Genomic DNA, 25,760 nt, shown 5'->3' with positions numbered 1-25,760 from the left:
ATCTGGTGCTTAACCTCCCAACTCCCCAGAGTACGTAGAAAGCAACAGAGTGATCCTGTTGAAATATTAAGTTAGAGCATTTCACCCCATGCTCAAAGTCCTCCGGGGGCCTTATAATGACCAAGAAGCTACACGATCTAGCTCACCATTATCACTCTGACTTCATCTCTATTATCCTTTCTTTTCTTCACTCTATTCTAGTTCCCTCTTCTTAGTTCCTCAAAACACCAGGAACATGCCTGCCTTGGAGTTTTAGCACTGGCTTTCGGGAATGTTTGTTCCCTCAATATCCACGTAATGCAACCCCTCATCTCCGTCCATCTTTACTCAAATGTTACCTTCTCACGAAGTTCTTGCTTGGCCACTAGTTCCAAAATTTTAACACTCCTATCCCCTTTTCATACATATTTTCTTCATTGGTCTTTATCACTATGGAAATTCTGCAAATTTTCCTTATTTATTTTGTTATCTCCTCTACTAGAATCTAAATTCCATGAGAGCAGAAATTCTGACCTGTTTCATTTACTTCTGAGTCCCCACTGCCCAACAATGCTTAGAAAATGGTAAATACCCAGTAAATATTTGTTGAATGAATGACCAGGTATACTGAAAGAAGAACCAGATGGAACTTTAATAAATAAAAAGAGGATAATTGAAATAAACACCTGAAAGCTGGACTAAAGGTAAAATTATTTTTCAGAGAACACCACAGTGTCAATGAAAGAGATATATGCCATTGTTCATCTTATGAAACTAGCATAAACTTGGTACCAAAACCAGCAAGCAGGGTAAATAAGAAAACCAACAGACCAATCTTGCCCATGAAAATAGATACAAAATCCTGAACAACATTTTATCAAGCAAAATCCAGAAATGAGTGAAAAAATATAATATATACTAGCCAATATTAGGGTATAATTCCATTTATATAAATTTCAGAATGAGAGAATACTAAGAATGCAAGCATCTTTCATTATCCAAATCTACTTGGTACTTGAGTTCAGACAGTGACAGTCTGAATAATAAGTTGGGATACTTACGGGTATCTCAACTGAGTACATTTATTTTTTAAAGTAACATAGAGTATATTGACTCTTTTTTTTTTTTGGTGTGCTGTTCTATGAATCTTGACCTATGTATAGATTCATGTCACCACCACTAAGCCAATCAGAATACAGAACTGTTAGGTCACTCCAAAACTCCCCCAACTCCCAATCCCTGGCAAATATTGATCCATTCTCTATCACTATAGTTATTTTTTTTTTGGTTTATTTATTTTTTAGAATGTCCTACAAATGGATTCATATAGTATCTAACCTTCTGAGATGGATCTTTTTCATTCAGACAAATGACTTCGAGATTAATCCAAGTTGGTACATACATCAATAGTTTTCTCCTTTTTATTGCTGAATATGGATGTACCACAGTCTGTTTATTCATTCACCCACTGAAGGACATTTGGGTTGTTTCCAGTCTTTAGAGATGATGAATAAAGTTTCTACGAATACTGACAAGTTTTTGTCTGAAGGTAAGTTTTCATTTCTCTTGGATAGGTACCTAGGAGTGGGATTGCTGGGTCACATGGTAAGGATATGTTTAACTTTGTAAGAAACTTCCAGAGTAGCTGCATCATTTTACCTTCCCACCAACAGCAAATGAGAGTTCCAGTTGCTCCATAACCTCACTGACACTTGGTATTGTCAGCATTTTTATTTTAGCCATTCTATTGGTGTGCAGTAGAAACTTAGTCCTTTTGTTTCCCCCAAATGGGAAAGCAAATAGCTAGATTTTGATAGTTAGGGAATCATCTAAAATTTTATCTTTATTTGGTTATTGGTTTGGATAGTAAAGGATACACACCTATGTGGAAAGATTGTGAGGAAAAGCAACAATTTGCTTAATATAAAAGTAGATAGTGGTTCCTCTGGTGGAAAAGGAGGTAGATGCCATCCACTATATTCCCTAGAGGCTCTAAGGTACCGAGGATGTGTTCTTTATGAAGCGGCACTGTGGTACATGTGATCTGTTCTATTCTTCTTGAAACTATACCAATGTGTTTGATAGATTTCACAATTAACAATTTTTAAAGAGATATTTGAGCACAGAAAACACACAAAAACCCCAAAGTAATGCAGAAAAACATTTTAAAACCACTTCTTTCAAGAGTTCAAGTACAATGAGTTAAAATACTTTAAAGCATTTTGTAGAATTTGAATATAAGACTTTTTTTTTTTTGCTGTACGGGGGCGTCTCACTGTTGTGGCCTCTCCCATTGCGGAGCACAGGCTCCAGACACGCAGGCTCAGTGGCCATGGCTCACGGGCCCAGCCACTCCGTGGCATGTGGGATCTTCCCTTACTGGTGCACGAACCCGTGTCCCCTGCATCAGCAGGCGGACTCTCAACCACTGCGCCACCAGGGAAGCCCCATAAGACTTTTTTTAAAGCTTGTTTAAAACTAAAATAATTTCTTTAATATTTCTGCGCTTGTGTACACCCCATAGGCCAAATGGCTGATGGGCTAGCCAGTTTATTAATGAGTTTGTTTCTTTCCAGAAGCCTCAACCATAGGCTGGTCATGGTTAGACCATTCTTAATGACTGGCAAACAGTAGCTTCTTCCTAGAAACCAGGATCAGAGCTTGACTTTATATAAGAAGCACAGTGAACATATCTTTGCTATTCACAAACTATTAGACACCTCCCAGGTCACAGTCAAGGCTACACAACACTTCAGCAACACTTCCTTGTTGCCATCAACGTCTTGTAAGGAGAACATTTACCTGTGACAACACTGGGGATCTTGGAGAGAAAGCTCTTGACTGTTCTGATAGGCACACCACCTGTCTTGTCATCTTGCATCTTTGTAATGATGTCTTCAATCTGAAAGAGAGGAAAGTAAAGAAGTGTTATTGTATCTCACAAAGTAATAGTAAACAGTACCTTTATAAATAGCCAAAATGTGGGAACATGGATGCCAATAAGAGATATCAGGAAAAGCCTCTGTCTCAGCCAATAAACTTAGTAGCAGGATCTGCTATGGGCCGAGTGCTGGGGATAGGGAGGCCAGGGGGTTATATATAAATAGCATAAAGCATGGTCTGTAAGAACAACCACTTGCCCCCAGTTCAGCAAGTAAGGAGAAAGAAATTCTTGATAGGATTGGATCCAACATGCAATTCAATATGTATGTGATGAAATTCCTCCTCTTTCCTAAACTGGGTTTATATATAGGTTGAACCATATGAAATAGCCACATTCGACCTAAAAATGGCAATTTCCTATAGTTTAACCTATTAACATACTGCTGTTAGAAGTACAGGCGGGGCTGCCTCTGGGACCAGAGAAGGATTCAGCCAGAGTCACACAGGGGAAAAAATAAGAGTACAAACCAAGATATGGAAAGTGCTGATCTGGAGAAGTTGGAGGACAAGTGTCATGGTTGTGAGTGGTGGCATGAGGGGGGTCATCTTTAGCCAGGACTAAGATGGAACAAGAACAGGATCCTCGGGCTCCCCTGGTGGCGCAGTGGTTGAGAGTCCGCCTGCCGATGCAGGGGACACGGGTTCGTGCCCCGGTCCGGGAGGATCCCACATGCCTGCGCTCCGCAACGGGAGAGGCCACAACAGTGAGAGGCCCACGTACCGCAAAAAAAAAAAACAACAACAAAAAAAACAGGATCCTCTCCTTTTGGACTAGAGAAGACCACACTATCATGAGAAAGACCATGGTGGGCTACGGCTTGGAGCCAGGTGAAATTGTATTGATGAGACAAGATACTGTGTACATAGACTGAAAACAGAACAGAGAGAGGAGATGGACTACCAAGGAGGTAGGTGCCTCAACTGGGAAACCAATCTGTAGCTGAGAATTTACAAGCCAGATGCAATTTCCTGGGCAGAAATCTTCAGAATAGGATACAGAGCAAACTGTAAAAAGGACATAGGTCTTTTTGTTTGTTGAGTGGTAGGGAAGGGCAACTGGAAAAGGGAAGATAGTGCTTAGTTTTATCACATATTTTGTTCCCCTAAGCAACAGAATGTATTTGAAACACCAGGATGGAGTCTCTGAGTGCTTCCAGAGTAGAGTCACATAATTTTAAGTCTAGACATTTAAAGCTGGAGTTCACCTAGTCTAATGTACTAGTATAGCAATTTGTGAGTAAGTTTCTCAAATCACATGACTAACAACTTATTTGAAAGAAATAGGTAACTTGTTAGAGACAAAGTTAGCGTAAGATATAACATAATAATAATGATAATATATAATAGCCAAAATATATTAAGAATGTATTATGCAGGTACGATTCTAAGTACTGTAGATATATTATCCTATTTAATTCCCATGATTACTTCATAGCCTAGATTCCACTATTATCCCCATTTCCAGATAAAGAAGCTGAGATTTAGTGAGGTGTATCAATCAGGGTAGACTAAGTTAAGCTGTGGTAACAAATAACCCTCAAAATCACAATGGTTTAATGTAACCAAGTTTATTTTTCTCTCATGCTACAAGTCTATCGGAGATCACCAGGAGGACTCTGTTCATTGTAGTTACCCTGGGGCCGAGGCTGACGGAGTAGCCACCATCTTGAATGTTGTTGCTCATTGTGTTAGAGAGACAAGAGAGAATTCTGGAGACTCTTGCATGAGTTGTTGCATGTTACAGCCCAGACGTTACTATAATAATATCACATTTCTTTGGACAGGACGAGTCACCACCCAACCACAAAGGAACCAGGGGGTCCAGTCTTCTGGGTGCCAGGAAGAGAGGGGAGAGGACCATCTGTGAGCAGCATCAGTGACAGCACAGAGATTAAACCACCTTCCCAAGGTCACACAGCTACCCAGTGGTGGATCTGAGCTTGAATCCAGCCACATATCCCAGAGATCAGGCTTCTAAACCCTGGGGTGCTCTGTCACCCAGTAAGAGTCTCAGAGGAGCAGCCAAGCAGGAAGACCATTCTCCCCTGGATATTTCTTGGTTTCCCAGAGAAGAACTGAGAGTGAGAAGCAATCTTAAGCTCCCTGCCCTTAGGCAGTGGTTGAATATATCACACCAGGAAAAAGGGTCATTCTCTGAAGACCTGTATTCTGTTAGATGACAGGATAAGGAGGATTTTCATCCACGTTCTTGTTAATAGTCTCAGCTAGAGCCCCACCTTTTGTCCTCTAAACTCAACTCAACGATTCACAGTAGTTTGAGTATTTATTACTTATTGATAGTTAAGGAGAGTTATTCCTAGAAAAATGATCAGATTTTCAAAGTAATCTATGCTTCTGATCTAGTGTGCTATATGAAACCAGAAGTATCAGTTACATTGCTGCTTTTTATGAAATGGCCTGAAAAATCACTGGGAATTGGAGGAAAGCCAATATTTCAATTCAGTTAGACCCCTGACTTGACATTAGTTGGTAAAGGTTCCAGTCTGTTCTGATGTGGACTGGATTTAAAAACTGACAGAGGACATCTCCATGATTGTTTTTTCCTCTGCTCTGTTTAGTTGCTTTATCACACCATTGAATCTTAAAAGGACCTGTCTACTAAAGAAGAAGACCTATCCTCTTATGTTGGCCCACAACGTACCAAGAGGTAGATCACTCGTCAGAGGTTACAGCTAGATCCAAAGGACAATCTCCTTAAATGACCAGAAAGGGGATAACGTTCTAGCAATAGTTTACAGCATCAGAGGTGTAGAAAAATGTTTCACTGATCCCCAATTCTTGACTCCTCCCCAGAATTAATAGACACCCAGATCCTTGTTCTGGCCTCATGGTGGGTGGAAAGTCTGCTTCTTGACTTTGGGGCTTAGCCATGTGACTTGCCTGGCTAATGGGATGTTATTGAATGTGATGTGAGCAGAGGCTTTCAATGCACCTGGATGGTGATGCTTACCCCCTTCGCTGGCCCTCCTGCATCAGACAGTTGTTGTTCCAAGGAAGGTGAGAGACATCTAGAGCAGAAGGGACCCAACCCATAGCTAGACAGTCAAAACTCAGCTGACCTGCAGACTCCTGAGCGAGCAACGCATGTTTATTGTTGTATGCCACTGAGTTTGGAGTGATTTGCTATGCAGAAAACTTGTGGCTCTAGCTGACTGATACACAGGGCTCTGAAAAAACATGCATTTGTCAAAATTGATGAAGCCACAACAAATAATAAGAATCAATAAACCTTAGAGGTAGGGCATCCTAGAATCCAACCTTTTTAAAGAATGCAGAAATTCCATCTACACCATTCACCACGTGCTTAAAAATTCTTAGGGTGTATTCTACCAATATTATGTCAGGCAAATTTGTGATAGCTGAGTTTGATTCCATAGCATGGTCCACTGTGACATCAGCTAATAATACTGTCTCTGAAATTTTTTCATGGTTTCCGGAGAAATGCTAAGAGTACAGACCTACCAAAAGATCAAAAGTGGGCTTCCAGGAGCTTATATGAATTATAATGACAAACATTTTCAGAACATCTATGTTATGATCAATACTGTCCTAGGTATTTTAAATCAATTATCTGATACTTTTCTCAGTCTTAAAATTTATTTAACAAAGATATTGAAATTAAGGCTCAGAAAGGTTAAGTCATTTATCCAAGGACACACAGCTATTAAGTGGCAAAGCCAGGATTCTTACCCAAGTCTTCCTGTCTCCAATGCCCAAGCTCTGTCTATCAAATCTAAGGTTCATCTCTTATCCTCAACCAGTGCCTGCCAACATGCTTTTTAGATACAAGGCACTTAATATTGTTTGCATTAAAGGGAACGTTTAGTTCAGTCCTAAGAGGATAAAGGAGAAAAAAGAGAAATTGATCCAGATAATCAGATTCTCAACCGTCTCAAGGTTTATTTTGGCCCAATGACTGTTGATGTCTGGTTGCTCAGCATTTTCTCTCTTTGTCCCAGGGGCTTGGTTGGACTTATCCTCTATTGGCAGATCACAGCTCCTGGGTTGGGAATGGGGAGATGGGAGGTATATACTTTTGTTTCCTTGACTGTTCAGTTCCATCTAACTTCTGGTACCTTTTGTTCCTGAAGAAGAGCAACATCAATTCCCTGAAGTTCTGTGTCATCAGGGAGTATGTTGGACCTAAGTTACACTGTGCCAATCAATAAGCAGGTGGCCCTTATCTGACAGCCAAGTGATGCGGAGAAACCACGTGGCCAGCTCGGCCAGTTCTGCCTGGATGGCTCACAACAACCAAATGCCCTTCTCTAAGGAGCTCAGAGCTCAGCACTGACAGGCAGGTAAAACATTCTTCCAAACAGCAGGAAAAATGGAAAGCACTATACCATAGAGTGGGTTTTCTTTGAAATGAGGAATATTATGAGGACAGTAGACATAATTCACTGCAAGAGCCATGGGGTATAAGAGAGGAGTGGGGAGAAGCAATCCTCCCTTTACAAACTGAAGCCACAGAAGGACAGTAGGAAGAACACTGGTCTGAGGCCCAAGAGAAATGCCAGCCTCAGCTTCACTGTTTTGCTGTGTTGACCTTGGACAAGCTACTTAACCTCTCTGGACTTCACTTCCCTCATCTCTACAGCGACAGCTCTGGTTGCTAAACTAAGATTTCTATTTCTAAAACATGAGAGACTTCTCTGACTTGACAAATGCAAAGCTGTGTCTGCAAGGAAGGAATAGGACCAGCAATCAGGTCCCTGGGTTACCATTCTGCCCATCTGTCAGGTGAATCCATGCAGAACGCTTCCCAGTGCTGAGCAGTGCAAGGTGGGGGAAAGGTGCTGGGCAGGACCAGGGATTTTTGATGTTTTTAGAAATCATTTCAGACAGATGGCATCAGAGGTCAGACAGAGACATGATCCAAAGAGGCCTTGACACTGGCCTTTCTTGCCCAGCTCCATCTCTGTTTGGATAGATGGCATGCCTAACAGAAATGACTAAGGGCCAATATTAGTTTTGTTTGTGTAAATTAATTATCTGATAACTAATTTATTTAGCTCCTCCAATCTTTCCTCAGTGGAAGATTAGAAAACATCAAGAATAGGCAAACTATGTTGCCATTATTAAAAAAAAGTCCACCACGACTTCAGCAAAGAAGGCAGAGTACGCCTCAGGCATGAAGGTCTTTTTTATTGAAGCATTTCATCCTGACTTAGCAATCAGTTGCCTATTTCTAGCTACTAACGACGGTTACTTCAGCTCCTGCATTCTTTAAAAACCCCGTCTGTTTTGGTGTCTGCGAATGAGTGAAAATGAATCTTTGGACACATCTTATCAGCCCAGAGGCAGGAATCAGAGTTGGTAAATGATAATCATATTTCTTAATCCAAAATGGGCATGCTTCACTGAGTATGGTCTGTCCCATATGTGTTTCATAAGATCAGGCCATTTCTCACTTTTATTTTTAAAAACACCGCACACTGCTATTCTCAACATTTAAATGTCCTCAGCTTCACCTACTGGTTTAGTGGACATTTAATGAGCATCTACAAAGTGCCAGGCACCGATTTAGTTTCTATGGTTACAAAAAGTAGGTATAAGAGAGAATCTGTTCCTCTCCATCATGGACTAATAAATTTCAGAAAGACTCAGGGATGTAGGCTGAGTTGGAGACAGCAGAGCCAAGTATGAGTTCCAAAGAAGCTAGAAACACTAAGGAATACCACTTTCAGAGACCTTCAGAGGGGGAACCATCAAGACTTCCACCCTTTTCCTCCATCCCATTCAAAAGACTGATTTCAATGTCAGGAGCAGACTTTTGAGATTCCTTGTGCTATGACAATGATTGCAATGCCTGCTAATTTGTATTCAGTTAAACTTACTTTTGAATCACTGTATCAGCCTAGAATGCTTTTGACGGAAAGTTAAAAAAAATCCAAACTCAGAGCAGTATGGAGGTTCCTTAAAAAACTAAAAATAGAGCTACCATATGATCTTGCAATCCTACCCCTGGGCATATATCTGGATAAAACTATAATTTAAAAAGATACAAGGTGCGGAAGGGGAGAGGCAGAACGTGAAAAGGAGGGCCTCTGGAGTGTGGAGTTCCGGAGTTTGCAGGTAAACTTATAAAGTAATATAAAAATATTGTCATATGAGATAGCCTCATCCACCAGAGGGGAGACAGCAGAAGCAAGAAGAACTACAATCCTACAGCCTGTGGAACAAAATCCACATTCACAAAGAGATAGACAAGATGCAAAGGCAGAGGGCTATGTACCAGATGAAGGAACAAGATAAAACTCCAGAAAAACAACTAAATGAAGCGGAGATAGGCAACCTTCCAGAAAAATAATTCAGAATAATGATAGTGAAGATGATCCAGGACCTCAGAAAAAGAATGGCAGCAAAGTTCAAGAAGATGCAAGAAATATTTAACAAAGACCTAGAAGAATTAAAGAACAAACAAACAGAGGTGACCAATACAATGACTGAAATGAAAACTGCACTAGAAGGAATCAATAGCAGAATAACTAAGGCAGAAGAACGGATAAGTGACCTGGAAGACACAATGGTGGAATTCACTGCCATGGAACAGAATAAAGAAAAAATAATGTAAAGAAATGAAGACAGCCTAAGAGACCTCTGGGACAACATTAAACGCAACAACATTCGCATTATAGGGGTCCCAGAAGGAGAAGAGAGAGAGAAAGGGCCTGAGAAAATATTTGAAGAGATTATAGTCAAAAACTTCCCTAACATGGGAAAGGAAATAGCCACTCAAGTCCAGGAAGTGCAGACAGTCCCATAAAGGATAAACCCAAGGAGAAACACGCTGAGACACATAGTAATCAAACTGACAAAAATTAAAGACAAAGAAAAATTATTGAAAGCAACAAGGGAAAAATGACAAATAACATACAAGGGAACTCCCATAAGGTTAACAGCTGATTTCTCAGCAGAAACTCTACAAGCCAGAAGGGAGTGGCATGATATATTTAAAGTGATGAAAGGGAAGAACCTACAACCAAGATTACTCTACCTGGCAAGGATCTCATTCAGATTCAACAGAGAAATCACAAACTTTACAGACAAGCAAAAGCTAAGAGATTTCAGCACCACCAAACCAGCTCTACAACAAATGCTAAAGGAACTTCTCTCAGTGGGAAACACAAGAGAAGAAAAGGACCTACAAAAACAAACCCATAACAATTAAGAAAATGGTAATAGGAACATACATATCAATAATTACCTTAAAGGTGAATGTATTAAATGCTCCAACCAAAAGACAGGGTTGCTGAATGGATACAAAAACAAGACCCATATATATGCTGTCTACAAGAGACCCACTTCAGACCTAGGGACACATACAGACTGAAAGTGAGGGGATGGAAAAAGATACTCCATTCAAATGGAAATCAAAAGAATGCTGGAGTAGCAATACTCGTATCAGAGAAGATAGACTTTAAAATAAAGAATGTTACAAGAGACAAGGCAGGACATTACATAATGATCAAGGAACCAATCCAAGAAGAAGATATGACAATTATAAATATATATGGATCCAACATAGGAGAACCTCAATACATAAGGCAACTGCTAACAGCTATAAAAGAGGAAATCAACAGTAACAGAATAATAGTGGGGGACTTTAACACCTCACTTACACCAGTGGACGGATCAACCAAACAGAAAATTAATAAAGAAACACAAGTTTTAAATGACACAATAGATCAGATAGATTTAATTGATATTTAGAGGACATTCCATCCAAAAATAGCAGATTACACTTTCTTCTCAAGTGTACATGGAACATTCTCCAGGATAGATCACATCTTGGGTCACAAATCAAGCCTCAGTAAATTTAAGAAAACTGAAATCCTATCAAGCATCTTTTCTGACCACAATGCCATGAGATCAGAAATCAATTACTGGGAAAAAAACGTAAAAAACACAAACACATGGGGGCTAAACAAAACGTTACTAAATAAACAAGAGATCACTGAAGAAATCAAAGAGGAAATCAAAAAATACCTAGAAACAAATGACAATGAAAACACGATGACCCAAAACCTATGGGATGCAGCAAAAGCAGTTCTAAGAGGGAAGTTTATAGCAATACAATCCTACCTCAAGAAACAATAAACATCTCAACTAAACAACCTAACCTTACACCTAAAGCAATTAGAGAAAGAAGAACAAAAAACCCCGAAAGTTAGCAAAAGGAAAGAAATCATAAAGATCAGATCAGAAATAAATGAAAAAGAAATGAAGGAAACGATAACAAAGATCAATAAAACTAAAAGCTGCTTCTTTGAGAAGATAAACAAAATTGATAAACCACTAGCCAGACTCATCAAGAAAAACAGGGAGAAGACTCAAATCAATAGAATTAAAAATGAAACAGGAGAAGTACCAACTGCCACTGAAGAAATACAAAGGATCATGAGAGATTAGTACAAGCAACTATATGCCAATAAAATGGACAACCTGGAAGAAATGGACTAATTCTTAGAAAAGCTCAACCTTCCAAGACTGAACCAGGAAGAAATAGAAAATATAAACAGACCAATCACAAGCACTGAAATTGAAACTGTGATTAAAAATCTTCCAACAAACAAAAGCCCAGGACCAGATGGCTCCACAGGCGAACTCTATCAAACCTTTAGAGAAGAGCTAACACCTATCCTTCTCAAATTCTTCCAAAATATAGCAGAGGCAGGAACACTCCCAGACTCATTCTTCAAGGCCACCATCACCCTGATACCAAAGCAGGCAAAGAGGTCACAAAAAAGAGAAAACTACGGGCCAATATCACTGATGAACATAGATGCAAATATCCTCAACAAAATACTAGAAAACACAATCCAACAGCACATTAAAAGGATCATATACCATGATCAAGTGGGGTTTACCCCAGGAATGCAAGGATACTTCAATATACACAAATCAATGTGATGCACCATATTAACAAATTGAAGGAGAAAAACCATATGATCATCTCAATAGATGCAGAGAAAGCTTTTGACAAAATTCAACACCCATTTATGATAAAAACCCTCCAGAAAGTAGGCATAGAGGGAACCTACCTCAACATAATAAAGGCCATATATGACAAACCCACAGCCAACATCATTCTCAATGGTGAAAAACTGAGACCATTTCCACTAAGATCAGGAACAAGACAAGGTTGTCCACTCTCACCACTATTATTCAACATAGTTTTGGAAGTTTCAGCCATGGCAATCAGGGAAGAAAAAGAAATTAAAGGAATCCAAATCGGAAAAGAAGAAGTAAAGCTGTCACTGTTTGCAGATGACATGATGCTATACATAGAGAACCCTAAAGATGCCACCAGAAAACTACTAGAGCTAATCAATGAATTTGGTAAAGTAGCAGGATACAAAATTAATGCACAGAAATCTCTTGCATTCCTATACACTAATGATGAAAAATCTGAAAGAGAAATTCAGGAAACACTCCCATTTACCACTGCAACAAAAAGAATAAAATACCTAGGAATAAATCTAGTAAGGAGACAAAAGACCTGTATGCAGAAAATCATAAGACACTGATGAAAGAAATTAAAGATGATACAAACAGATGGAGAGATATACCATGTTCTTGGATTGGAAGAATCAACATTGTGAAAATGACTATACTACCCAAAGCAAACTACAGATTCAGTGCAATCCCTATCAAACTACCAATGGCATTTTTCACAGAACTAGAACAAAAATTTTCACAAGTTTTATGGAAACACAAAAGACCCCAAATAGCCAAAGCAATCTTGAGAAAGAAAAACAAATCTGGAGGAATCAGGCTTCCTGACTTCAGACTATACTACAAATCTACAGTAATCAAGACAGTATGGTACTGGCACAGAAACAGAAATATCGATCCATGGAACAGGATAGAAAGCCCAGAGATAAACCCATGCACATATGGTCACCTTATCTTTGATAAAGGAGGCAAGAATATACAATGGAAAAAAGAGAGCCTCTTCAATAAGTGGTGCTGGGAAAAACTGGACAGCTACATGTAAAAGAATGAAATTAGAACACTCCGTAACACCATACACAAAAATAAACTCAAAATGGATTAAAGACCTAAATGTAAGGCCAGACACTTTAAAACTCTTAGAGGAAAACATAGGCAGAACACTCTATGACATAAATCACAGCAAGATCCTTTTGGACCCATCTCCCAGAGACAGGGAAATAAAAACAAAAATAAAGAAATGGCACCTAATGAAACTTAAAATCTTTTGCACAGCAAAAGAAAACATAAACAAGACGAAAAGACAACCCTCAGAATGGGAGAAAATATTTGCAAATGAAGCAACTGACAAAGGATTAATCTCCAAAATATACAAGCAGCTCATGCAGCTCAATATCAAAAAAACAAACAACCCAATCCAAAAATGGGCAGAAGACCTAAACAGACATTTCTCCAAACAAGATATACAAATTGCCAACAAACACATGGAAGGATGCTCAACATCATCAATCATTAGAGAAATGCAAATCAAAACTACAGTGAGGTATCACTTCACACTAGTCAGAATGGCCATCCTCAAAAAATCTACAAACCATAAATGCTGGAGCGGGTATGGAGAAAAGGGAACCCTCTTGCACTGTTGGTGGGAATGTAAATTGATATAGCCACTATGGAGAACAGTATGGAGGTTTCTTAAAAAACTATTCTGATCTGCCACTGCCAAGCTCTAGAAGCACTTCTTGAGCCAAGGCCCTGGTCCCTTGGATTCACTTTCAGTTCTTAAAATGCAACTAAGTCAGCTTGGAATGGAAACCTATTAACCTATTACCTGTGGCCTCCCAGAAAGTGTTAGTCCATCAGATGAGCTAACTCTCACCAGAAAAAAACCCATAGAGCAGGGTCACCCTAAAGGGCTGGGGACAGGGGGAGCTGGGGGTGTGGGAGAAGGGGTGGAGTCTGAGGCTTGAATTCTAAGGTGGGTAGGCCCGGGTGAGTGGCTGCGGGTGGAAGGGGTTGGGTGGGGGTGGGATGCAAGGGCCCCTCTAGAGCCAGGGGAAGCCTGAGATTGCCAGGCCGCAGGGGGAGAGTGTCTGGGAGGGTGGGGAGATGCTTAATTGGGTGGGTGGGGCGGGCAGGGAGGTGAAGTTCTTATCTCAAAAAGCCTTCAGAGTGGCTTTTTTGCATGTGGTTCTTACCCTTGCTTTGTCACAAGGAAACCACGCCCCCTCTGAGGCTCTCAGTCTCCTTATAAATGAGCTAGGTGAGCTCCATCATGGAACACACTTTTGCAGAGAATGTTTAAGACAGACATCCCTCATTTTCCTGAAATCCAAGTGCCTCCGTGGGTTCTATTTGGATTTCTGGGTGTTTCCAGGCCAATCCAGACCAGGCGTCTTCCCTTCTGCCTTCAAGGTGAATGATGATTCCAAGGCGAGGGGTGGAGGAGTAGGGAAGAAGAAACACTCCCCGACTTGCCTACTGTGAGGCCTTCACCTCTGTGCCCTGCCTGCGGCTCCAGGTTAGTGCAGGGTTCAAATGAGCCGTACGTGGACGCTCTTTCAAGAGCTGGGAGGAGGCGTTCTTGGCCCAGCTCCTAGGCCCCATTGCCCTGGAGAGAAGAGGGGTTCAGCCTGAGCCTCAGGGCAGGTGGGCTCTGGCATGGCTGGAGGGCTTTCCCACACTGGGCCTTATGGGGAAGGACAGCACCATTAAAAATATGGGTGAGTGGCCATAAAAAAAATGAAATCATGTCTTGTGCAACAACATGGATGGACCTAGAGATTATCGTACTAAGTGAAGTAAGCCAGAGAAAGACAAATATCATATGATATCACTTATATGTGGAATCTAAAAAATGGATACAAATGAACTTATTTACAAAAGAGAAACAGACTCAGACACAGAAAAGAAACTTATGGTTACCAAAGGGGAAACATGGGTGGGGAGGGATAAATTAGGAGTTTGGGATTAACATATACACACTACTATATATAAAACAGATAATCAATAAGGACCTACTGTGTAGTACAGGGAACTCTACTCAGTGTTCTGTAATATGGGAAAAGAATCTGAAAAAGAATCTGAATCACTTTGCTGTATACCTGCTAATACAACATGGTAAATCAACTGTACTTCAATTAAATATTAAAAAAATATATGGGTGAGTGCCCTAAAAAATGTCCTTTTTGTCCCCCAGGGGCCTCCTTTTGGACACCAATTACATGCTGGTCTCAGACATCCTCCTGGGGCATTCAAGAGCCTGGGGTGTGGGGGAGGGGGGGGAGGGTTTAGGGGAGGGGACTGGCAAGGAGAGAAAATGGTACCTGCAGTTGTGATAATGTGTGTGCAGCAGAGAGAGAGGGAGAAAACTTCCATCTGACAATGAGTTCTGACAGATAAAAAGCCTTTGCCCACATGTAGGTCATTCTGGGGTGCCAAGATTTGATGGGAGTAGAAATCTGGTGTGTGTGTGCGTGTGTGTGTGTGTGTGTGTGTGTGTGTGTGTGTGAACTTATTACCTTGCAGGGCTAGAAATAAAACTCAGCCAGTAGGTGTTTAGCTTTCAGTGCCTTCTCTGGCGGGGAGAGCACGAGAGCCCTCAGGGAGTATGATGGCAAAGGTGTCGCCTCCCCATGGTCACAAGGCACGTTGGGAAGGGTCCTTTCCTGGGTCTCTAGCACAGGGCGTGGCTGCTGTATGGGAGCCCAAGCCAAAGCAGTCTGCGGTTTGAGCCCCTGCCACCAGCAAAAGACAGTGCACAAATCAAGCAACACAGTGAGTGGCTGGGAGAAATATGATTTTGACAGTGGGAATTATCAATGAGGTAAATAAAGCAGCGGGGACTGTGTCCAGAGGACAGAAAGAAGCCACAGAGCTGCCTAGAAGTCTGAGCATCTGCAGAAGCAGGCGTGACAATGATCCCCATCCAACTGGGAGGCAACAGCATCCTCCCAATGACATACCAATTAGGTCCCCTCCCTTCCAGCCTCCCCCGGAGCTGCCCTATGGCTCAGGCAAGAGCTGGTTATATTCCCAACTGTCTGTTCAGAGTTGAAAAAGCTCAAGGACAAAGCATCCGCAAAGACCTTTATTTGATTCAATTTCATGATAATAAAGTAAATTATAATTTGCTACGAATAGAAGATTACTGTGCACCCTCTACGCCTATCCCATTCTGGGGGGGGGTAGATGTGACGGGGGTGGGACTGGGGTCTGAGACCCACAATGGGTGGAGCCCCCATGGACCAAGAGGCAGTATGGGCCTCCATGGTGAGGTTCTGGGGTGAAGAGCCCTCTGCGGTGCCATCCATCAGCTGTTCTGCACTGATGGCCCCCCCACAGGAGGGGGCCATGCAGAACTCAGCCTTGCTCCTAGCGAGCTGTATAACCATGGGTGAGCCTGTGCCTCAGTTTCCTTCTGCAAATAAAAGCATTTCATGGCTTCCAAAATCCTCTCCAGCTCTATATAATCTCCTTCCTCCAAATCTTCAGCTTGACCCGTCCCCTTAGGACATGCAAGGAATGCTGCGTTCCCACGGGAAGGCTCCCCTCCAGATGCCTCTGTCTTTTGCCACAGCCTCTACCCTCTCTCTTCTCCTGGGAGAGGGAGAAACTTACCTGAAAGATGGGTACAATAATCCCTCAGTATTTACACGGGACTGGCTCCAGGACCCCCACGGATAGCAAAATCTGAGGAGGCTGAAGTCCTTTATGTAAAAAAGCTGTATACGGTCAGCTCTCCATATCCGTGGGTTCAACCAACCTAGAATAGAAGTCCACTGATACGGAGGGCCGACTGTATGGGCCACAAAATTGGTCCCTGGCTGCTGCTTCTTGGGAGCCTGGTACTTACAGAAAATATGGCTCATCTATGCTCCCTGCCCCAGGGTAAAAGGCACCAGGATCCTGCCCCACGGGGTGAGGCTTATGGCTTCCTGCACCGGGTGAGGAAGTGTGCGTCCATCCTGGGGTTCATAGGATGTCCGGTGCCATTGTCCCCCATGTTCTCTGACAGGTCATTCAGTAATACAGGTGCTATTTTGAACTTCACCTGCCTCTACTCCTCTCTCTTTCCCTCTCGCATTGGTTCCAAATCCAGATGGGGACTGGTGGTGTTATTAAATGGACTCTCTGAAACCCCAACAATAATCCTTGAGTCCACAGTGTCAGGGTGAACCTACCACCCGGACTGAAACATTGCCAACTTCCTTTTTTGGAGAAGCTTTCGGGACTCTGCAAAGCTCCTCTGTAGTTTGCAAGCCATCTGGACCTTGTAGGAGCTAAGTTCAAGTTGTTCTCAAGGAGAGCTGGTGCTGGCAGCAGCCCGCAGTGTCTGTCAGACGGTTTCCTCAGCCAAGTGGAAGCTGGGGCCACAAACGTTACCTCCAAAGTAACTCGGGCTGAACCGTGTCTAGCCGGATGCAGAGCAAAGAGCCCCTTTCCTTAAATAATTCACAGGCTGCCTCTGGGTATGTAAACACAGCCCCATCTAATGGGGGCTGACAGGTGATTTCATGCATCATTTAACTCTGCATTGCCGAGGAATGCAACAGCGATTAGACAATCAGAATAATTTCACATCTGCAAACGGCTTTTTTCTCTAAGGAAGAAAATGTTGCAAACACAAATTGTAAAAGAAGCATTCATCTGGAGAGCCCATGGAGAAAAACAAAATTGGGTATTTGTTACAGTGATAAATTGGACACACTGCCCTTTTCTCTCCTCTGCCAGGGTTAGGGATGGGTGAGTAGCCCTGAAGAGAGGTTCTCAAGGCCAGTGGGTGTACAGCTTGTGCTCTGCTCCAAAGAGAGTGCCAGAAGCCATCGAAGAAAAGGAAGGAGAAAGAGTGAGTAGAAAGGAGACAGAGAAAGAATGAGAACAAAAGAAAAGGGCAGACCACCCTTGACCTTGGAGCCTTGGTCTGAAAGGATGCTTGAAGCCCCAGGTCAGGCAGCCCCTGGAGGACACCAAGTGGAAATGCAGCTCTGTAGTCTGTCCTCCCAGACAATTGTCTCCAGGGATTACTTCATCCTATCCAGCCCTCTCCAGTAACGACTTTGCTAGGCAGGCCTATCTCACCAAGCAGAGGACATTAACAGACCCCTCAATACAGCCTGTTGGCCTCATGTATATTCCTCGATTGCAAATAAAATCGGAATGCCTGGTCACTTCTCTGACACACTGCTACACTCAGCTAGGAAAGTCTTCAAAGTCCATGGGCAAACAGCTCAATTTTCTTGAACAACAGGGTGGCTTTCAGCCTCTGGCGGTTTCCCACAGCAAGCCAGCGCAGGTGCACGTAACAGGTGGACCTATACCCCCCCCCCACATGCACCCTCCTTGAGTCTTCCTGATCTTTGCTTTTGGCCAGGCAGCCTCCTCTCTGTGTCTAGCAGATTCCTGGGCCTGCTGGCTGCCTTCTCCAGAGTCACCCTCCAGATGGTCTCAGCTGAAAGCCCTTGCTGGCCTGGGCCAGCAGTCTGTCTGCATCATCTGTGAGAAATTGATTAATCGAGGGCAGGGGAAGCCCCGCTCCATGACAGACCATGGGCCTTGGAAAGCATGCGGACTGATGGAAACTCGAATGTCATCTGGGAAGACGGGACACACCAAAAACTTTTACATGTCATCTCAGAAGAAAAAATTCTTGCAGGTGTTCAGTTGAAAGCTGAGATGGAACCCGTCACCCCTATCTGGTCAGGGGTCTCTAGGTCCCATGCAAGGCTGCTGCGAGAGGGTCTGGAATTCCTTCTGACAAGCAAGCATATTAAGTTTAGATGTGGGCCCTGTGGATGAGAAATTAGATATCCTGTCACTAACACGGGTTTTAAAATCCCACTCAGCTGAGGCATATGAAAAGTTAATGCCCTTGCAGATGAATCAAACTCAGAGAAAAATATGGCAGAAGCCTTGATTTTTCAACCTGCCAACAAACTCCCTGGCATGAGAGGGGAAAACATGCTAAGAGGGTATTCACCCTCCTTGGGTGCCCCATCTCCCCAGTTCATGATGTCGAGAGTGCTGCTGGCCTGAGGGATTCCCAAAGGCTCCCAAACGTTCCTCCTTATTTACGTCGACCCCTTACAGACGGGAACACGGCAAGGTGCACTGAAATTACAGACGTGCCAAGCAAGGACAGAAGTGCAGTTCCTTCTGCGGGGCCACCCGAACACCCACTGGCTGTGTGTTACACGCACATGGTAGGCATTTAATACATGCATTTAATGCATTGTCCAGGGCTGGTAATGCATTAATACCAGTCCTGAACAAAGACTGGTAACTGGGGAGAAGTGGGCTGGAAGGTTTAAAACCATCATCTGGGATCGGGAGCCTGACGGCAGATCCTGGCAAGGCTCCTGATGCTGGAGAAACATTTGCACCTACAGTATTGGTCCTGCACTCATGTTTACAGCACACCTGCTATGTCTGCTGCTGTGGAGGACACAAATTGTGTGATACCATCAAGAAGTTTATACTTCACCATGCAGGAAGGAGTCTTTCCTCCACTTAGAAGTTTGATGTCTTGGCCTCTGATGCTGGTTTTACTCTTCCTTGGTATTCTGGCTACAGTTAGTCAACGTGGCCACCGGTGCACTGGTGATAACTCTTTATCAGTCATGTTTACCCTCTTCAATTCATTTTCTACCACTAAATGGCTTGGGCCTGCAGTCATTCGAGTCATGGTTTCCTCCCCCATATTCATGTGTAAGGATTTTGAAGGTAGGAACCATTTCTTGGTCCGTGCACATAGTAGCTGTTTAATACTCTTCCAAAAATATTTGTTGAGTGCCTGGTATGTATCGGGTGCTTTTCTAGACAGACTGACTTTAATCCAGACAGCACGTCTGCGCGGTGGTTGTTCCCATTTTAAAGTGATGCTATGGAAGGGCAGAGAAGTAACAAAACATCTCCAGCGATAAACGGCCACCAAGTGGCAGTCAGGAGTGATGGAGGTAGGGTTTGCACCCAGGTATCTGAAATCCAAGGCCAGTACATAATTGTGCTTTGGCAGCTTTAGTCCTTCAACCTTATTCTAGTGGTGCCAAGGACTGGTTAACACCTAGACTTGGCTCTTTAAATAAAAAGTGTTACTTTTACAATGGGAAAGGATGCCTGACTGGTGATGTGTACTGCTCTCCCTCTTAATTAATTGTGCCTAAGGAAGCCATATGTTTAAGCCATTCGTGTATTACAGAGAAAATTTAAAACACAGCAAAGCCCAATAATAGTGAAATTACTGCAACTTACTTTAATTCTCAGGGAAAAGAGATGGAGGGCATTTACTAAACAATTACATGTAGTTGGCAGGCTCTGTGCAGTCTGCGTTCCCATGATTATCTCATGTAGCTCTGATCGCAACCTGGGAGGGAGTACTGTGATCATCCCTGCTCCACAGAGAGGGAAAGTAGGGTATGATTTGCTCAAGGTGAAGATAGGAGACCGTAGGATTTGCATTGGGATTTAAATTGATTAACCTTTTGAATAGGTAACACATATACAGGATATGAAATTTAACAGATAGAAAAGGGGTACATTAGAAAGTAAGTCTGCTTCTCAACACAGACCCCAGGTCACTCAAGTCCCCTCTCCAAGGCATTCACTGTTATTAGGTTCATGGGTATGCTTTCAGTGATGTTTTTTATTCATATGTAAGCATACACTTTATATATAATAATCATTATTACTATTATCATCATTTTACAGCAGTGGTGTCTTACCCTGTAGTACTGTCAGCACTTTGTTTTTCTCAGAAAGCATACTCATAAAGAATATAGGATTCCTTTGTATAGGTTGACTGGATCTTTGTGGTAATGAGCCTATACTGATCACCATTCAATTTATAATCTTTTGCTCCTAACAACGTGGCGATGACTATTCTTATACATACCTCATTTCATACAAGTGCATGTACACACAATTGCACACAGGTGCAATGTAAGGTAAACCCCTAGAGGTGGAATTTCTTAGTCAGAAGATACATGCAAATTGTATTTTGGTAAATATTTGGCAATTTGTTCTGAATAAACATTGTAACAATTCATGGTCCCACCAAAAATCTATGAGGGCACCTTACTTCCCTAGTGTCACCAACAATATGTAACTAAGCTTTTTGATCCACGTCAATCTGAAATCTGATAGGTTTTTGGGAAACTGGCAGTTTCTGTAGTCTTAATGTACAATTCTCTTCTTTTGAATGGGATTGGGCATTTTTCAACTGTTTCCATCACGAGTATTTCTTTTTGGGAAGTACCAACTTCATTCATTGTCCTTTTAATTCTATTTTTTTTAAAAACCAGCTTTTTTGAGGTATAATTGATATACAAAAAACTAGACATATTTAATGTATACAATTTGATGAGTTTGGAGATATGCCTCTGAACTGTGAAACTATCATCACCATCAAGTTAATAAACATATCCATCACCTCCAAAAGTTTCCTCCTGCTTCCTTTGATTCTTCTATTCTTTTCATGTGTGTATGCGTGTGTGTGTGTGTGTGTGTGTTAAGAACACCTAACATGAGATCTACCCTCTTGACAAATCTTTAAGTGTACAATACAGAATTGTAAACTAGCATTTTTAATATGTTAAGAAGAGAAGTCCTTTGCAAACTATTTTTCTCAGTAAGTCACTTTTTTATTTTGTTTATGGTGTTTTCTTCAACGCAGCAATTTTTTATAGTAGATAGAATTTATTAATATTTTAACTTATGGTTTTTGCATTTTGTGTCTAAAATAGAAAGGTCTGCCCCAAAACAGGCTAATAAAATTTTTCCATTTTTTTTTATAGTGCCTTCATGATTTTCTTTTTTATATTTAAATATCTGAGTCATCTGACATTGCTTTTGGTGTAGGTTTTGAGGATGGAATCCAGCTTTATTTTTTTCCAAAAAGGTATCCAATTGTTTCAGTAGCATTTTTTAATAGATTATCTTTTTTTTCCATTGATAGGTAACACGTCATCTGTCACATGTAGTCTGGTTTATTTCTAAACAATCTTCCATTGGGCTTCCTGGTTATGCAGGTATGGTACTGTGTCTATATATCTATCTATCTGACAATCAATTTTTTTTAACTTCTGTAGCTTTACAATGTATTTTGTAAAATATGTGAAAAGCTAATCCCCACTCTTAGTTTTCTTTGTCAATTTCTCAGGCTGTGCTTATTTGTACTTGAGATTTAGAATCATCCTGTCTTCTCAGAACACCTATTAGTGTTTGATTGCACTAGTTTAGTTTAGCTAAGACATCTTTAGGTTAAATAGGGTATCTCTTTGCATTTGCTTAAATCATCTTTTATTCTCCTCAGAAGCATTAAAATGTTTTATTTGGCACATTTCTTGTTAAATTTTTCTCAATTGTAAATGGGATCTTTTCAGTTATATTTTCTAACCAATTTCTGTTTGTATTGGAAGGTTTTTAGTAGTAGTATTTTTATACTCCATCACCTTAATGAGTTTCCTTATTGTTTATAACATTTTTTCCATGATTCTCTGTGTTTAACAGTATATAATATATCATCTGCATATAATCATAACCTTAACTCCTGATGCCAATTTCTATGATTATTTCTTTCTCTCTTCTACTTGGGCTGGAGTAATGTTAACTAATGCTGTTGATTAAGGTATCTTTTCTTGTAGCTGACATTAATGGCACTGTTTCTACTTTTTCTCCAGTAGGTATGTTAGTAGCTTTGGGGACATATGTTGCTAAGTATGTGCAAGGGTGTATATGTGTGTCTGTGTGTGTAATGAAGTATTTTATTATGGGTTTTTCATCAAGAATGGAGACAAATTTTATCAAATGCCTCTTCAGCTATCTATTGAGATAATAAAAGTGATTCTTAATTTTGACAATATTATGCAAATTAAATTAAGATGGTTCTAGATTTTGAAACACTCTTACATTTTTAAAAGAAAAAAATCCCACTTGGGAATATAAATTGGTATATTATATTGTTGAAAATAGTATGGAGTTTCCTCAAAAAACTAAAAATAGAACTACCCATACGATCCAGCAATTCTACTCCTGGGTATATATCCAAAAAACCAAGAACACTAATTCAAAAAGATGCATACTCCCCAATGTTCATAGCAGCATTATTTATAATAGCCAGGATATGGAAGCAACCTAAGTATCTATCAACAGAAGAATGGATAAAGATGTGGTATATGTGTGTGTGTGTGCGTGTGTATATATATACACAAACACATATAATGGAATATTATATATATATGTATTTATTTATAATGGAATATTACCCAGCCATGAAAAAGAATGCAATTTTGCCATTTGCAACAACATGGATGGACCTGGAGGATATTATGCTTAGTGAAGTAGTCAGACAGATAAAGACAAATACTGGATGTTTTCATTATATGTGGAATCTAAAAAATAAAACAAACAAGTATAACAAACAGAAACAGACTCACAGATACAGAGAACAAACTAGTGGTTACTAGTGGGGAGAGGGGTCAGGATCGGGGCAAGATGGGGGAGGGGATTAAGAGGTACAAACTATTAGGTATAAAACAAATAAAAGAATGTAATGTGCAGCACAGGGAATATAACCATTATTTTATGATAAGTTTAAATGGAGTATAATCTATAAAAATTTTGATCACTATGTTATATACCTGAAACTAATATAATATTGTAACAACTATCCTTCAATTAAAAAAGAAACCCACTTGGTCATAGTCAATTCTTGTCTTTGTAAGCTCTTGGATTTGTTTGCTAATATTTTAATTAGGATTTTTTTGCACCAATATTCATAAGCAATATTGGTCTTAACTTTCTTTTTTTGTTCTTTTTCAGGATACAATTGATGTATGCTAGCTTCTATTCTGCAAGAGTGTAAATAATATTGGACCTGTCTTTTCCTTAGAGGTTTGGCAGAAGTTATCTGTGAGATATTCTGGGCCTGGTGCTTTCTTTGGATAGGTTTGCTTTTTGTCCATGTTCTATATTTCTTGTTGCTAATTTAGATTCTTTTCCTTTTTATCAGGGGTCATGCTTGGGAATTTATATTTTCCGGGAAAATGATTTATCCATCCATCTTGGTTAGTTTACTAATGATTTATTGCTTTTTTCCTAAAGTTTATTTGTTCTTTTTTTCCCTAATTTATTGTTTCCTGCTTTAATCATTCATCTCTTCCTTATATTTTTCTTAGGTTAATTTTATTTTTCTTGTTTTTAGCTTCATGAATAGAAGACAATGGTTTGATTTCCTATCTTTGTTTATTAATTTAAGTACTTATGTCCATGATTTTTCCTTTGAGCAATGGCTTTAGCTGATCCCTTATAACCACATATGTAATGTGGTTATAATCACTATCAATTTTAAATATTGTGTAATTTCAGATCAATTTTTTTTTTAGACTCAGAGTGATTAGAAGATAATATTTGGGAAATTTATTTGGGTTTTCTGTGTGGGCTACAGAACAGTCAGTCTGGGGGAATCTTCTGTGGACATGGAAAAAAGGATGGAGTACTCTCAGTTTTTAGGGATTGTTTGATATATATAACTTTGTTATGTTATTTAGGCCATTTATAGCATTACTTTCCTTTGGTCCATTTTATTTGTTAAACCTCCTATAACTAAAGTATTTCAATATTTTTCCTTGTATTTTGTGTAGCTTTGCTTAATAACTTTCCATGCTACTTTAGTTGGTACAGAAATACTTATGACTGCTAGGTCTTCCTTGTGGAATATATACATTATCATACAAAGTATCTTTATTTTTCTTGCTTAATGCTTTTTGATCTAAATTCAACCTTGTTTTATACTAAGATCATGGCCTTTTGTTTCCTTTTTGTTGGCATTTGATGATATTCCTTTGTTCATCCTTCTACTTTCAAGTTTCTGAGTCACTTTGCTTTAGATATATGTCTGGTATATACAGCATATGGTTAAGTTTTATTTAATTACTCAATTGTGAGCTTAGTCTACATATTTATTGGTGTGACAGGTGTGTTTACTCTTAATTCACAACATTTTGTGTCATGTTTTATGTTTCTATTGCTTTATTTTTTAAAAATCTTATACTTCTCAGTCTATATTTTCTTTGTTTTGTTTTTGCGAGTGTTCCTTGTACTATCTGGGCAGGTTTGTGTCATGATTAATTTTTCCAGTGAGCCCTATTATAAGTAAACTATTTAATTATTTAAATTCTCTATTTCTTAAAACACTAACTTTTAACTTCCCACTCTGAACAATAAAAACTGTTGTATACCTGTAACTTATATAATATTGTATATTAACTATACCTCAATTAAAAAAAAAAACTGTTCTCCATTTTCTCTTCCATCACATGAATTTCATTTAAAATATATGCAGATATAGATAGATATATAATGCATATGTAATTACATATGTCTATATATGTATGTATATATATAACTAAGCACATACATATATAGTCTTACACTTTTTACCTTTGTATATTTAATATTCTTAAAGAGCAATTACTTGATTTATCATGTTTAAATGAGATCCTTTGATTTTCATCTATAAATGATGAAAAAAACAACATATACATCCTTCTGACTTCTCTATTCTTAATATTTTATTAATTATAATATCTATATATATTCAGGGCTTATACTTTTTTTTCTGCAACCAAAATTTCCATATTTATTTTACTTTATTTATTTTTTTTAAGTTTTTTTAAAAATTAATTGTTTATTTTATTTTTGTCTGCATTGGGTCTTTGTTGCTGTGCGTGGGCTTCTCTCTAGTTGTGGCGAGTGGGGGCTACTCTTTGTTGAGGTGCGCGGGCTTCTCATTGTGGTGGCTTCTCTTGTTGCAGAGCACGGGCTCTAGGCTCACAGGCTTCAGTAGTTGTGGGGCGTGGGCTCAG

At 40.1% G+C, this 25,760-nt stretch overlaps 1 protein-coding gene across 8 annotated transcripts in view; it reads right to left on the bottom strand.

The window, feature by feature from the left end:
* Positions 1-25,760, bottom strand: part of RGS6 (regulator of G protein signaling 6) — a 576,458-nt gene that overhangs the window by 183,072 nt on the left and 367,626 nt on the right. For all 8 annotated transcript variants that reach the window (XM_029236161.1, XM_029236160.1, XM_029236166.1 and 5 more), the window contains one exon: positions 2,782-2,881. In XM_029236161.1, coding sequence (XP_029091994.1) covers positions 2,782-2,881 — 100 coding nt within the window. The remainder of the gene's footprint in view (positions 1-2,781; positions 2,882-25,760) is intronic.

Source organism: Monodon monoceros, unplaced genomic scaffold (assembly GCF_005190385.1).
Source record: "Monodon monoceros isolate NGI ecotype Baffin Bay Population unplaced genomic scaffold, NGI_Narwhal_1 Super_Scaffold_21, whole genome shotgun sequence".
NCBI lineage: Eukaryota > Metazoa > Chordata > Mammalia > Artiodactyla > Monodontidae > Monodon > Monodon monoceros.
This window is presented reverse-complemented; position numbering and strand designations above follow the sequence as displayed.